Raw genomic sequence first — 16,531 nt, forward strand, 5'->3', positions numbered from 1 at the left:
ACCTTACGCTTTCCCACTTCCTAGAGATAGCATATTTATTCGCGTAATTAGTTATTTTAGTTGTAGTTCAATTCAAATAATTATTTCGTATAATAAAAAGTAGCTCCTGACACGTGATTATTGACGGCACGTTTTTGAAGGATGCTGCCGTTCCCTGTCAATGAGGCTTCATGTGCTTTCACAACAATACAACCGCTAATGGCTATCAGACACCATGGACCTCCCCCCAACAACCATGGGCATGTCAAAAGAAAGAACTACAGCAGCTCTGAATACTGAATAATGTAAGATAGCGGTCAAACTACTTGCTACCGAAGCACAGTGCATTCAGGAAGAACTGGCTCATCAGAATAGCAGACCGATGCAATAGCTCCGGCGCAGGAAAGAAAACTACGGCTCTCTGCTTTATTTCAGAGGCTAGAAAGGTGGATAAGAAATCAAAGATCACACTGAAGGTATCCAGATTCCCATACAGCTCACGTCGAAGATATTCGTAATGATGGCACCAATGCTTTTCTTACCAAAAGATGTTCACACTACAGCAATCGGACGTACAAATGTCGCAACAGACGCAACAGAATATGCATCACTGTTTACTACATACGAGCTACATGCTGTTATTAAATATACGACCCGAAAAACCACTAAGGATTCGTGGGGTTTATACGACCGCCTGGTTTATCTTTATGGAGGAAAAAGACAGCCTTTGATAACTTCAAACAAAAAGCTGTCGGTGTCTTTGGGCACGTAAATAGGGCACGGAAAATGGCCGAGCCATTTGCTCGAAGCTCTGCGCCTTGGTCGGGATACGAAAGGCTGGAAAATTGGCTTCCACCAGAATACAAAGATAAGAGCCTATTTCAATAAAATCCACGATTTGTCAATTTGGGGAACATACTTCGCACGTTCTCATCGTGGAGGCTAGAAAATCAGTAATATGTCATCCAGCAGTCACCTGTTTTGTTCCATCAAAAATAAGCCATTAGTACTCTGCTCGCTGCATATTATGAGGTCATATTTAATATTTCTCCTCTTAGCCATGTTGTAAGATCGGTAGTGCTTACGGACGCCGTGCCGGCACATGTGTGTCACACCCAATGTTTTCGAGAATGTAGATGAGGCCATTCGCATCCATATTATTTACGTAGTATTTATCTTCACCTTGGGTCGGTCTTCTATATCTCCTTCAATTAGAAAAAAAATTCCAAATGCACCCGAAATAGTAAAATATCATATTATTCAATTTAGATGATATCTTATTTAGCCTTCATCTCGTTTCTGACCACATTAGAAAAATATAGAATATGAACTTGCCTTGTTTTGCGTAGAGGCTGCTCGCAAACAGCCGCTGCTACATATTTAGAGATGCGACACTATCGTTCGCAAAAAGGCTTGCATGCACTCAAAAAGGATGCACGCGAAACAGTACTGAAATTGTTTGCTGTAAAAGTACCACTACAGTTTCTTGGATTTAAAAATAAGAAGTTATTTAACATGAAATATTTAAATTATTTTGTTAAATAACATTTAGCGTAGGAGAATAATCTTATCATCGATGAGCGTAAAGAGCAATTATAGAATAATTATTTAGCATCTAAATTCTAACTAAAACACTAGAAAGGGATTTTGCTGCTCTAGCAGTTGGGCTGTACATTTTGTTTTTTAAAGGCTTGGTTTTGAGCAAAAAAAGTTTTAAAAGTCTGCGACATCGCTAAGGAAAAGCCTTTGTTTCAGCTCACTGAAATTGTTAGGTTAGCTTATGTATCCTAAGAGGACAATGCGGTAGCATTGCGTACTGGATTCATAACCTACAGATGAATGTTAATAAGAGATTGAGATTCAAAAAAGAGCGCAACAAATTTTCAGATATATACGCAAAAAGTCTGGCGACGTCGTTTTTTAAAAAAGCCTTTTAACATATTTCCTCATGGTACGGCTAATTGCTGATTCCTTACACTTAAGCACCAACTAGAAAGGTTCGAAAGTTGTCTTTATGCGATTTTTTTTAAGTGACTGATAACACCAATTTTTTTTGTAGCACATGTTTTCTACGTCACATTGTAGCTTCTTTATAACAGAGATAGACAAATTGGCAACAGAATCCTTGCTTCCTGTGTCGCTGTATTGGCAGAGTTGTCGAGGGCAACTTGCCACAATGACAAAAGTATTTTGTAACTCGATAAATAGTATTGCATACCACGCACCAGAAAACTCGCGTGTCTAAAATTGCACACCTAAACTGAATTTAATGCATAGCTTGACACTGATGAGATCATTGTTTCTTTTGGACGCCAAATTCTCGCCTGCTAATACGCCGCATAATATAGATCGTTATTTATTCTGCGTTGTGACTCGTTCTTCTTTTTCGGAACTATAACACAAATACAGGCCTTAGAAAATCTCATAAAAACACAGCTTTACCCCTTAAGAATATATATTTTGCGGTTTTAGATAGTTATGTACTGCCGGTACTATTCAGTCTCTGCAAGGGCGGTATGATCCACCAACAAGCTTGCGTTACCGCAGTAATTATAGAAATTTGCTGTCAAAGAGGACAAGGCTGGGGCACGCAGCAGCCTCTGCGCTACGCGAGGAAAATTGTGTCACTGCCTGGTTTGCCTTGATATGTGCGCCCCAGATATATTGCATTACGATATACTGTATTGTATTTTGTACATCCAGCATTGTAGCAATGTGGAATAGTATTCTGCAGCCCGGTAATTTCAGGCGCGTTGCAATATTTGCGAACGTTGTAATGACCTGATGAGCGAAGCTAGTCTGTACACGCCACCACTGGCTCAAAGCTCATTAAGGGTGGATGGAGTGTTGTTTTAATTTATATTAGCGTTAGCTAAGGCTTTTCATCGTCCTGTAAATAGAGGCTAAGGAGTACACGATCATCGGTAAAATCAGTGAACTCGGTTTCTGATTCCCTGTCAAAAACTACGCAAAATAGCCAGGTTAAAATTGGCTAATCGATGAATCATGGCTGCAGTGTTGCACACTAAAATGCAAACGAAAGCAATTGGCAAGTTTGTCACTTACAAAAGGGGAAACCACATACCACAACAAGTACAACAGCTGTGTTTCCTTGTGATCAGGCGGACAAAAGCTTACTAAAGACGTTTAGTCTGCATACGGGTACCCGGAAAATTTAAAGCCGCATTGTTTCCTGAATGTTACGTGCAAATGTCTCGCAAGTAGTTTCAGTTTCATCATCTTTATTTCAAGGATCTATGGCAAGCGCAGTTACATTTTTGCACTTTATCATCCGGAAGCAGTGACAAGTATTATCAGGCTTATATTTACCACATGTCTATATCCTGTTATGTGCTTATGAGCAATACAAGCTGATGTCTTAAGCACAATATTATAAAAGATAGCAAGAAACATAGCTTATAGAACTAGAAGAAAAATCTAAGTGCGAAATTCATGATAGAGCACTAAATACTTACAGTTAAGAAATTTGTGCTAAATATTACACTGCACAAGCGAACTGTTTTCTTCATATTGTTACTTAGCGGTACTGGCTGATCGTGCGGCCGAGGATGACAAAGTGAAACCGACTGCCAGAAGACGACGACGCTGAGGGAGGTCGTCAACGTTAGTGGTGCGGACAGCTATCGGATTGTGGACCTTTCCCGTAACATTTTTTGGTGGAACTGAATGCATTTCAGCCCCTGTGACAAGCTGGATCTCTGTAGCGGCCGGAACGTCGGTACCACCTCAATGACTACAGACGCCGCACCCTCTACGGCCGCTGCAGCTGCTGTCGTCATGGCCCACCCCCGTGACCCCGGAACCTTCTGTGGGACGGACGATGTTGATGTATACGACCGGCTGGCCCTATAAGAACGCGTCAGCAAGCACCACAGGTGGGATCCGACACTTATGCTTGCGAATACCATCTTTTATGTGACTCGGACCATGCGGGTGTGGTTTGAAACTAATGAAGATGACCTGATATCTTGAGATATCGGCAAGCAAAAGCTCCATGACCTGTTTGAAAAGCCTGTAACCCACCACCTCGCCGCAAAGAGAGCGCTCGCCTCTCGCGCCCAAACATCTACAGAGTCGTACCTCATTTACATCCAGGACGTCCTATCTCTGTTCCGCAAAGTCGACCAAGCCATGCCTGAGGCGGATAAAGTCGTCCACATAGTAACAGGCATTGCCGACGATGACTTCAGCCTGCTGTTGTGCAGGGATGATTCCACTGTATACTTTGTACTGCAGAATAGCCGACGTTTTGATCAAGTGAAACAGAGGCGCATATCTCACCGTTTCGACCGGCTGCAAAACACGGCTGCTAGCTCCTCCTGTGTCGATCTTCTTGCTCATCTACCGTTTGCTAACATCACTTTGGCCCGCATCGTCCGTCATGAGGTTAAGGCACTATCTCCCGCAGCGTCAGTATCGCATACGCTCGAAAACACACTAGCAAGTATATCACTAATTCAGGCTATTGTTCGGAAGAGTTGCAAGTATGGGCCTCCCTTCTGCCACTGTCGCTGAGATTGTAGTTTCCGGACCTGTCCCTCCAGTGACTCCTTCTGCCTCATCCATCGCCCGTTTCTCAACCTGATATCGCTACCGCAATCCGAATTAATAGCGTACCCACGACAATCTCCCCATCTGCTTTAATTCAAGCGTTGGTCACATTCCCCGTCACTACCGTAGTCGTTGGTACACGTCATCTGGTCAGTTCACCTACGGAGGCTATGCCCTTCTTTATTCCTCGCCTCGGCCCGACAACCCGTGTTGAAACCGGCGCCACAATTCGCGTTGCCAGCCATATACCACCTCCTCAAACCCGACTCTAGCGTTCTCCTCTTCCTCGCCGCAGTTCGTCACAGTCCTATTCCGCCCACTTATTGGGCAACTAGAAAATGCAGCACCGGGAGCTGACGCTGCATTTGCGACCCGGACCGAAAAGCCTCTGCTGATACCTCACCTACAAAATAACCGCATCAACGTCCTTGTGGATGGAGTTCCCGTTTCTGCCCTCATCGGTACCGGCGCCCAACTGTCCGTTCTCAGCTCCTCATTTCACCTTCGCCTCAAGATACTCCTTACGCCAGACGTCTCGTCCACAGTTCAGTCGCCAATGGAAGCCCTGCTGCCATGGTTGGCAAGTGTACAGCGCGACTTACCATTGCTGGCCGTCATGCCCCAGTATTGCTCACTGTCCTACACGAATGCCCTTACGACGTTATTCTTGGCATTTAATTTTTAGCAGCCCACTCTGCCATCATTGACTGCTCTACCAGTATACTTCGCTTGGACCTTCCGCTCTGCTCTGATGACCCCTCCTGGTGACTCCACCGTCGATCAGCAAAATTTTGTTGCTTTCCTCCTGAGACTGCCATTTGCATCCCTATGTCACCATTGCCACACGTCCCAGACGGTGACTACCTTGCGTGTCCCACTCCTGAGAGATTCTGTGTATACTACCGCCATTTGAATAAGATAACCACAACAATGTCTATCCTGTTCCACGTATCGACGACGTGCTTGGTAGATTGCACAGAGCCAGCTACTATTCGTTCATCGACCTTCGTTCCGGCTACTGGCAGATCTCTGTCGCCGGGAGATATTGAGAAAAACCCGCGTTAATTAACCCTGACGGCCTCTATCAATTTAAGTCATGTCTTTTGGTCTTTGAAATTCCCCAGCAACATTTCAACACATGATGGACGTTTTTCTCCGAGGCTTCAAGTGGACAACTTGTTTGTGTTATCTTGACGTCGCAATTGGTTGGACCTCTACATTGGCCAGCCATCTCCTTCGCCTTTCTACAATTCTTGCGCTTTATCGCCGCTTCAACTTAACTCCAAGGGCCGCTTCGGTAAACGAGAAATCAACGTCCTTGGTCACTTGGTTAATGCTGCCGGCATGCAGCCTGACCTTGACAAGATTCGGGCCGTCAGATATTTTCCCATTCCATGTTCATCCAGCGATGTTCGAAGCTCTGCCTGTTATGTTCTTGTTTTCGATGAATCGTCCCGAAGCCCTTGCTGCGTCCTCTCACCCATCTATTCAAGAAAGGCGTTTTATTCTTTTGGGAGCCTGAAAACGTTGCAGCATTCTCGGAGCTTATTTCCGCTGTACTACTCCACCCGTCTTGGCAAATTTCAACCCATCCGCCAATACTCAACTCCGCACCGATGCAAGTGGCCATGGAATTGGAGGTATACTCGCTCTGTGACAACACAGCTGCACAAGGGTAATTTCGTATGACAGCCGCCTCCTATCTACGTCCGAAAAAAATTATTCTATCACTGCGCGAGAGTGCCTAGCGCGTTGCTATTAAGAAATTCCGTCAATTTGTTTGGCCGCGCTTTTACTGTTATAACAGATCATCATCCCTTGCGTTTGCTTTGCTCCCTCAAAGATTCTACTGGCCGTTTGGGACGATGAGCGCTATGACTGCAAGAATATTCCTTTTCAGTCATCTATAAGTCATGTCGGCTTCACCAAGTTGCGTTGCAGATTGCTTGCTCCGTCATTCCGTCCACTCCCCTAGTCTTACCGACTCTTCCGATGCATGTGACTTGTTTATTGGGGCCTTTTTTAACATTGCCGAAGAACAGCAATTGGATCCTTCGCTGCATTCCCTTATCATTCATCTTTCCTCAGACCGCCCTGACCTATTCCTCGCCCTATTTGTACCGCACGACTGCATCCTATACCGAGGTAATAAGCGACCAAAAGGCGCAGATCGTTTGCTCGTCGTCCCTCAACATCTACGTTCTACCATCATTGAACAGTTCCATGATGCTCCCACGGCTGGCCCCCTGGGTGTCTCTTGCCCATACGACATCCTGCGCCGACATTTTTATCGGCCGGGGCTCTACCGCTCCGTCCAGCAGTACATTTCCTCATGTGAACTGTCAGCGTCGGATTAAACCCACAATTGTGCCTTCAGGTCATTTCCAACCGATTTCTATACCCACTGACCCATTTAACCATGTAGGCGTTGACCTTTGGCCATTCCTCGTTTTCGCCTTCGGAAACAAATGGATCGCCGTCGCCACCGATTAAGCTACGCGGTACGCTATTACCCGAGCCGTCCCGACCAGGCGAGCCACAGTTGTCGCTGTCTTCCTTTTAAAAAACGTGATTCTCCATCATGGCGCCCCTAGTAAACTACTAACTGACCGTGGTCGCTGCTTCCTGTCGCGAGTGGTTGACGAAATTCTCCATTCGTGCTGCGTCCGCCGCAAATTCACCACCGCCTATCACCTCCAGACTATCGGCCTCACTGAACGTCTGCACCGCACACTCAGAGATATGCTGTTCATGTATGTGTCTGACGACCACCGCGATTGGGACGTTGATTTATCCCTTGTGACATTCGTCTACAACTCATCGGTCCATTCTACCGCTGGATACTCTCCATTTTATCTGTTATTTGGTCGACACCCGTTACTGCCCTTCGACACCTAACTACCCCCGGCAAACGCCACCTGCAGTTACGCCAGTGATGCTGTCGCCCGTGCTCATGATACCCGTCGAATTACTCGTGCCAGGCTCTCCATCTCCCAAGACACCTAAAGATGTGCCGCATTACACAAGTATTTATCGTGTTTTTCGGCCCGTGACCGACGATGCATACGAGGTTGAATCTGTGCATCTGAAGTCCTCGTCCACAGCGCCACCCTCCGAATTTGTGAAGTAATGCCTTGGTATACCTTACTAAGTCTCGACCAGAATTGAGTCATCTGAGGACGCACAGTCTCTTTGTTGTTTTGCGTTTCCTGTTTACTCCTGCTCTTGACATTGGGGAGGATGAATTATTCTATAAGACCAAAACATCATATTTCCATTCTACTTCGCAAGTGTATATGACCGGATGCGAAGTGAGAGTGGATGTTTTAGTGCTTCACCGAGAAACTCGATAAGTGAAGTCACTTTGACTTTTTTGAGGGACTGCAGGTGTCCACAGATACAAGTGTGACAGATGCTGTGCCTTTCTTGTTTTGTAAGCCACTTATAAACGCTGGTGGACATTGATGCGTTCAACGGAACTCACATTGCGTTCGAAAAGGGCGCCTGATGTACCCTGTGCAACAACAACGTTCAAGCTATCGGATTTCTGCACTTCAGATGGCTTCCTGATTAACGTAGCAAAATAACATTTAATAACTGAGACACAGCAAATACAATCCTGTAATAACTGAGTTAAGCCATCTGTATTTTCCCTGCTGCATACAGTACTCTGATCTTTCATCTTTTAGACTAGCTATTGCACAACGCTGATTGCCATACAAGCATTCAGGTGTTACATACTAACGAACACGGAAATTAGGCTTTTCATTACGTTTCGGGGCTATGCATTTTCGTGCGCATGTGTTTTTAATGCCAGAAGGCTAGTACTAAATTGCTACTTCATTCTTGTGTCCATATTCACTTGGTATCCAGGATAGAATGACATTAGGAGGATAGGTGTACAAAGTAAAGGGAGACTGAACAGGGGTTGAGCGGTAGCCTCAATCCATTAACCAACTTTCCAACAAGGGGAGTTGCCATCGTCTAAAGCAGATAAGCACTAAAAACAAACTGTCTTGCTACACATCACTGAACTGTGTAATCGAGCAAAATAAGCCTTTATTGCGAGTGGGCATCGTTTTAAATTTTATCCTTTCACACTCGTTGATATAGATTCTGCTTTTACGGATTGCCTATCATACAGAGGGTTTGGTGTGACCACAGGGGTCAAGGTTGCTGGAGGTGTTCAGGTCGTGAACGTTTGACATAACAGCTGGTCATTGCAAAGGAGCGCTTGAAGTCAGCAGGCATCAATCAAAAATAAATAAGGACTAAGTATTTTGTTTCGTCCCGATGTTTCATACCGTGGCAGTTGTTTCTTAACTTATGACAGCATTTCCCTCGTCAACAATATGAAACCTAACCTCAGAATGTGTCGCAATATGCTGTGCTAGTTTCACCAGATGCTACAGGTAGGTTGTGTCAAAGCACCAGCCCAGGAACAAGAGGGCCTTAACACGAACACATTTACGCCCGCACAGCTGCAACAACAAGGCCACACAAATTTAGACACACCACATGAACACAACAGGACGAACACACTGCCCTGAGCACAACAAACCGTACATACGAGATCGGGCACACTAGAACCATGAATGAATTTCCGCTCGGGTAAAAGCACCAGCTTGGGCTCGTGGATTTTTGTAAAAGCGCAAAATTTTAAACCTTCTTGAAAAGATCCTTTGTTGTTACACCGCATTGCCTAAATCAATATATCCGAACAGCACACCTCGGGACGAATGTAGTTTTTAGCTATTGTCAAAAGTAAAATTGCTAGTTTTCATTGGCTGTCAGAACTACAATAAAAGATGCTGCTGGCTAGTTGTTGATTTAGCAGTTTTAAAATGGCCACGAAACAATTTCACACAGCAGAGAAGACGAGACGACACAAAGAACCCTTCTTTGTGTCGTGACGTCCGCACTCATGCGTTCACCGTTTTTGTGCTGGCTTCTTTAAAAGACATAACCACGCCTTAAGAGCACAAGACAAGGGTAAGGAAAAAATGTTGCTATGTGTCGCATAGCGGACCGTTGTTTTCAACATATTCTGTAACAGTATCCCACAATATCGTATGCTGGGCTCACAATAACCGTCCTGAGCAAACCCCCCTTGCGCTGTGTGGCAGAGACGTGTGGCGCCATCGGGGGGAAAAGGTCCGAATTATTGTCCCTGCCTATTATTATTTCCTTGAAGGCATCGTAGCAGACTTGCAATAAAAGTTGCGTCAAAGAATTATACACTTCTAGGCAGCAGAGTATAAACAGCCAGAATGCTAAAAAGCGTTATAAGATTTAGAAGCGTTAATAGCAAAATACTTGGACCCTCATATACAGGTTTTATATGCGTGAAGGGCTTTATTTCGTGGCATGTAAAAATTCCGTATACTCAATGTTAACTGGTGAAAATGAAATAAGTTTGAGATTATATTGTTTACCAGGCAGTCTTTAAATCCTTGTGCTGATGCATTTCCCACCGTTTATAGACAAGAGGTGTGTGACTGAATGATTTCAACAGGAAACTGGACTGTCTTAGTGTATGAAAGAAAAGCTGACTAATTTAGCTTCGGACCCTAACGCCCAGACTGCACAATGGGAAACTACTATAGACCTTGTATACCAATGAGACCTTACCAAATCGTGATTTACACAGTGTCTGTAGATTTTACCCAGACATTTATGGCTAAAATGTATGTCTTTTCTCTACAAACACTTACTAAGTCGGTTAGGTAATACGTGCAGTGCCTATATAATGTTAATAGGCCGTTGTCTTGTTTAAAATAAAAGACGTTTGTTTGTTCTCGCATCAACTTTTTTACCGGAGAACGTTTATTATTCATCACCTCGCTAGGTAGTCCAGTTGAAAATTTTCTTATGTTTCTCAGTGCAGTCTCGACCATGAAAAATAGGATATTCTTGTTGGTTCAAGTGCATGGAGGTGAAAGGGAACGATAGCACGAAACCATAGATATCAATTTCATTCTCGTTTATTGACGTCCAATAGAGGATAGAGAAGGCAAACAATAAATAGAATCGAATATCACATGCTGCCACAATTTTGTCCTAATTTGTTAAGCAGCTATCATATAGACCGGCAGCTTCACACAATTCACAGTTCCACTTTGTTTTTCGCAAACTCCATTCACGCAAGTTCCAAGAGGGCAGCTGTACGTTAGATAGTTCTCCATCCGCTTAACGACATCAGGTTCAATAACCTGGAAAAAGATGAGAGGTTAGGAAGTAGAAATCAAACAATTAGCTCCAAAAATTACACCCGATTCCAAGCTTAAATATGCACCTTTTTTATCTCACCGCAGTAGGGTAGTAGTTAAGCAGTCGACAGCTGTACTGAAGGATGCAGGGTCGAGCCGTAGCAGCAGTGGAAATGAAAAGCAAGGTGGCCCTATACTGTGTGATGTCCGTGCATGTGAAAGAACACCAAAAAGTAGAAACTTCTTGCGTCCCTCAAAGCCTCAGTCGGTTTTCAACGTTAAACCCTAGAAGCCAAACCGAGCTACTTCTTTTAAGCTTTCGTCATTGCGTCTTGTGGCGTGCGGGTAAAGTAAGCTAAAAGCCGTAATATTAACCGCTTTGACCTCGCACCTTGCCTTCCTCAAGCTGACAAGCGCTTTAAGACATATATGTTGCGCTCGTACTCTGAGACACACTTACGGTGACTGTCACTGCGACTGGTCACAAAAGTGTCTTCCAGATGACACAGCAAGTCAGACAACAAAAATTGTATAAAGAAATTCATATCGTAATATCCTTTCCCATTACCGAGTCATCGCCCACACCAAAAGAATTGTAATTCACAGGTCTCACAATTTTCGAAAAACACCCCCACCCTCCCAACCTTTGAGAAAACAAAACAAAAGAAATACAAGGCGGTTTGGTTCACGCATCCCCTCGAATTTCCGATGGTTGGCTAAACACACGCATTCTTTATTTGTAGTGTACGGATGTCTCTTTGCCAAAATAGGTTAGAGGCGTTCCCTATTTCTCTTCAGTGTGATATGCACCACCAATACAGACGTTGCCGGAATCCGATTTCCTGGCCACCCTTTCATAGTTTTGTAGGATCTGGTTATGTAGGACTTGTATACAAAAGTGACGCTTTCTTTCGAAGGGGTTCTATTGATATTGCAGTTTTGTTATTCCTACCGCATCGTCTCGGTATCGGCCAGTGGTGTTGCTGACTACTTGTACGCAATCTGGAACAGCTCATGTGGAGCTGCCCTTGCATGATGCAAGCAGTAGATTTATTGGGATACACAAAACATTGTTGATGAGTCTTGCGAGCGATGTGACATCTTGTGATTAAGGATGAGGATATCTCATGTCAAACCAAGCAAGCAAAATAAACGTCTTATAGCGTTTATTTTTTCTTTTAGCCAACGCGACATAGTCCGCTCCAGTTTTTACGAATATCAGACGGCTAGAGGGAGGCCAAGGACTGAGATGTTATTTCCTTTTTTTTCCACACACACTCGCCTTATATCTGTTATTCACCGGATTCTACACATTGTTTTTAATATAACAGTTTCAAGGCGGAAGTGTTGCTGCGGGGCGAGTGCTGCGGCTACTGGGTCGGCGTCCATAGGGGACCACGTCAACAGACTGAGGCCAGTGCGGAGGACGTGACCAAGGCTTCGTTCAGCGTGGAGGGAAGAAAACACGCGGACAACCAACAGCCCAGCCGTTATCATCGCTCAGTGAGGAGGGCTTAACGATGGCAGAATATAATATTCCCGTCGTGAGCGACGAGGGTCTTCAGTTAAGGAATTAGGTATTAGAAGAACGGAACGCTGTGAGGACCCTGTGAATAATTCGCCAACCTAGAAAGGGGCGGATTTCACTGAGGAAAACCATATTACGCGATTCGCGGCCATTTAATAACTGCAACATCAGCTCTGACTCTCCGTCGATTGATGCCCGTCTGGATGCCCTAACAGAAGAGAACGGTATACATTCATTTCCAATGCTGCCAGATTGGTGACATGAGTTAAGGCCAGTTGCACCCCTCCTACATGAATAAAACGCGTTTTAATGACCTGCTAGGGCGGTACATAGAATGTGATCTCTTGTTTACTTCCAAATACAAGATTCTACAAGACGACAACAGCGTCGTGCGAAGATTAAAACACTCTGCTCTAGAGACATGCGCTCTATAAAATGATCTAAGAATTGTCCTTGGACTGGCAAAACAAGCACTTCACGAAACTATCTCCGCTCTATTGCAGATTTCAGCTGTTTGGCCATGTGGGTGAGGCTTGAACAAAACATCGATGTGTATAGGGCGGCGAAGCTAGTTATTTCAAGCATGCAAAGCCGACATTTATTGTGCTATCTGCATTGGATATCTTCCCGTGCGTTTCGCTGGCTACCCATCATGTGTTAGAGCAGTATACACCATCGATAGTCCCTAATCATTGGTTCCAGAGCCCCACTTGCTGTGCGGATTCAAGCCTGAAGGGACCGATTCCCTGCTTTGGAGACATGCGTTCGCGTCCCAAAAATAAAAATCGCTATTGAGCGATCTGATCCTAGTCTGTTGTTCGAGCTGCTTAAGCGAAACTCTGCATGTACCGTAGTGCCCACTTCGCAGCAAGATTAGATGCTAAGGAGGACTTTGCCATACCTCAAACCACACAAACAAATCAACTACCGCGACTAACCGAGCTAACCAACTGCTTTCCATTTTTCACCTTTTGCTGGCATTGTGCGTCCGTCGATTTCGCGAAATAAGCGGCTAAAATAGAAGATTATATATATCTTTTTGTGCTATTTTATTTCTCCTTCCTACATTTACATTTCTCAGCGATTCCACCTCATACTCTGTAAAATTTCATTCGCCTGTTGTCTCTCATCATTAAACTTTTCTGAGCAAAACTGTCGTCCTTCTGAATTTCGATTATTTACCTCACCGATCGTAAAACCATCACATACTCCCCCTTATAATCAATGAAATATAACTGCGATATTATTAAATGTCAACTGGGAGAACAAAAATTATTCCACACAAGGTATTTCGTGCTACGAATTTAATAACCTCGCTACGCAACCTCAAGAGCGTGTCAGGTTGATGAGGACAGAAATATCAAGACGTATAACTACTACAAGATGGATAGTGCGGAGGTAAATGCGAAGCTCTGTGAAAGATCCGACATATGCATTTTTCGGCTAAAAACTACACGTCGTGTGGGTTACCGAAAGCGTGAGAGGTGCGCGGAATCCTACTAGATGCAAGGCGCGGCGAGGCTTCAAGACATTACAGTGTACCGTTCTCTTCAATGAAGGAATGTAAGTGTTGGTATCGATGCATGAAGTCGTAGCTGCCCTTCATTTTGGTGGTTGTTTACACATCATGAGGTAACATTTCGCTAAGCTCCATTCACAATGCTTACTTTCAACGGCAAACTCTACGAAGGTGTTTTCATTGCCCGTGTTGTGTGCTAAAAATACAAAACATTGCATGTGCAGGTAATAATGCATTGCACTGCTCTGTTGGTGAGTAGTCTGATCCATCAATTACAGCAGCGCAAAAAACAAACGCGGAAATAGGGCGCATTCGGCACAAGCTACCAGCTTTTGTACCTGTTTGAGCCACGCATTGAGTTGGGAATCGAAATCGATGGCATCAAATTCCGAGGCAGATACGTGGCTTACACAAAACATGGCCCATTAGTATGATTTGGCTCAAGCGTGGCCTTGACGATTGTCTAAGATGTTTTAGGTTGTTGTTCCGACTCTAAGAAGACGGGAAACCAATGCACAGGCCTGCTACTGGCTCCGTAGCTGAGCCACCTCCGCTGCCTCGTGCGGACAGAGAAAATAGAGAAGAAGAGGGAGAAAAAGACGTGCATAAGCAAAAGCTGTTGTCCACCACTGAAACGGTTGCGGGTGAAATGAAGGCTCCCCGCCGTTTACGGCGGGTGCCTACCATTCCCAGTCCTGTATGGCCAGGAGCAGTCACCTACTCCCGTGGTAGCTTACGACTGCGTAAGAAACGGGTGTAAGAAACGAACACAACATAATTGACTAGTGACCGGCTCGGTTTATAGCATCTAACTCACCAAGTCGACTTAAGCTAGAACGGACGCATTTCGGCCAAACATGTACCTTATCATGAAGTGGCAGTTTTCATTTTTCTACCATCGAAAACCGGCTGCCGTCACTGTGATCAAACCTGATTTCCTCACGTCTGTAATTAAGCACCTTAACCAGTCATTAACCACTGCGGGCGAGTGACTATGCACAGGCATGGAAAGAGGAGTCCTGGTCAGAAGCTGTACATACAAGTGGTTAACCCATAAATGTATAAAAAGAGAGCCGTCATTTTCTTTCAAATAATGGTGGCTTCCAGCTAGGTGTTAAAGGTCCTGTTAGGCGGCCCGTGTACAGCTCTTTCGCGCACTGTTTACTCTCTGTATGCTGCCTACGCTACGCCAGTTTTTCAAAATATATTCTTTAAGGCTGAAGAACCTACAATTCCGCTGGTTCTTTTATGCCTATGGTACTCTTGTGCGACTTTATCCACACGGTTTCTTGGATTGATGGTGTTTTCTTACACATTTATTAAATATATAAACATATTAAGTACAGCTTCTAACCAATTGATCCTTCTAACATTGTCTTGCAAGTTGTACAGCATCTGTGCGTTCCCAATTAGGAAAAGCACTAAATCTTGTCATTTGTGACATGAACACCAACTTTCACGCTTTGGAGTGGCGCAGATTTCAACACATAGGTAATTGATAAATATCTTGTAATGACTATGAATGAACAAGCCCAGCTCGAAGTTTTGCTAATAAACATCTGAAACTGTTACTCATTAGCGTCCATTCGAGCGCGGTCAAGCAGCTACATAAGAAAGCTACACAGCTTTCACAGAAGATTCCACGTTTAAAAAAAAAAAAAGATTCTTGCTTGTCATCCATTGAAATCCTGGGTATTCGCCTGTCCGGGCAGTCGCGTTTTAAACTGACCTAATCCGGACGCCCAACAAATCAGATGATAAGGTGAGAGCAAAGTGATTAACACTTGGAAGTATAGGAATGGCGTTTCTTCAAAATTTTGTATCCCATCCTCCAAGCTAGAGTAAATGAACAATAATTAGGTATTTACTCAGCTTCCAGCCTAGCTCAGCCAAACGGCTATGAAATAAAGATGTACAGCTTTTTGTAAAAGTTCAAAAAAAGATAAATTCCTACTTGTGTGGGGTCGGAGAAAAGTTTTGCTTTACTACGAAGTTTTTTTGAAAAGAGTGTAGCTTTTCTTTGTAGCCCTACGGCTGCACTAGGAGGGACATTAATGTTGAATTACTCCCTAACACAAATGTAGTCCAACGTCGTAGATTCGCCTAAATTATTTGGTGTTCACAAATGCGCAATATACAAGACATACGCTCACAGAGTGAATAATATTTTAAGCGATAATGTATACAGCTTGTTTAGTCGCAAACTCGTCGCCGTGACATTGCATCATTCCGAACGTGTGGGAGAAATATGGACATGATTTATGATCACAATTTTGGCGCAACTATTTTGTGCGCAGCGCTCCAAATAATGTAATTCTATTTCGTTTCTTATTTAGCATGACTAGTTGAAGACATGAATTCGAACTGACTCCATATAAACCTCCAATTCTTCAGCATTGGTTGCAAGTACAAGTGTCCATCGAGGAGACAAATACAGTGCTTTTTACTTCTCAACAGTCACAACAAATAAGCTGTCTGACAATTTTACACCGTCTGTGATAGTATCGCAATGCACGCTATGTCAACCAAATTTTTCGCAAGTCAGATTTTGCTAAAACGCAGGTAAATTCCACCTAACTTTAATGTGACGCTGCAAAGCTTGAATATCCATCGTTAGCTCATGTTCTTTAGCAATTATGGCGTAGTGATCTCGTACCTGGGCCAGGGAAGCTTATATGTTGCTTGTGGCGCTGGCTAGGAACACAGCTTTAGCCCTTACTACCT

The 16,531-nt window shown here is 44.1% G+C and overlaps 1 protein-coding gene across 1 annotated transcript in view; it reads right to left on the reverse strand.

Moving 5' to 3' along the window:
• Nucleotides 1-10,614: 10,614 nt before the first annotated feature.
• The window catches only part of LOC146195836 (evasin P546-like), a 31,862-nt gene continuing 25,945 nt past the window's right edge, over nucleotides 10,615-16,531 (reverse strand). The window contains exon 4 of the mRNA XM_084596291.1: nucleotides 10,615-10,763. Within this exon, the coding sequence (XP_084452417.1) occupies nucleotides 10,620-10,763 (144 nt within the window). The 3' untranslated portion in view covers nucleotides 10,615-10,619. The remainder of the gene's footprint in view (nucleotides 10,764-16,531) is intronic.

Source organism: Amblyomma maculatum, chromosome 3 (assembly GCF_055883805.1).
Source record: "Amblyomma maculatum isolate TAMU_Amacu chromosome 3, ASM5588380v1, whole genome shotgun sequence".
Taxonomy (NCBI): domain Eukaryota; kingdom Metazoa; phylum Arthropoda; class Arachnida; order Ixodida; family Ixodidae; genus Amblyomma; species Amblyomma maculatum.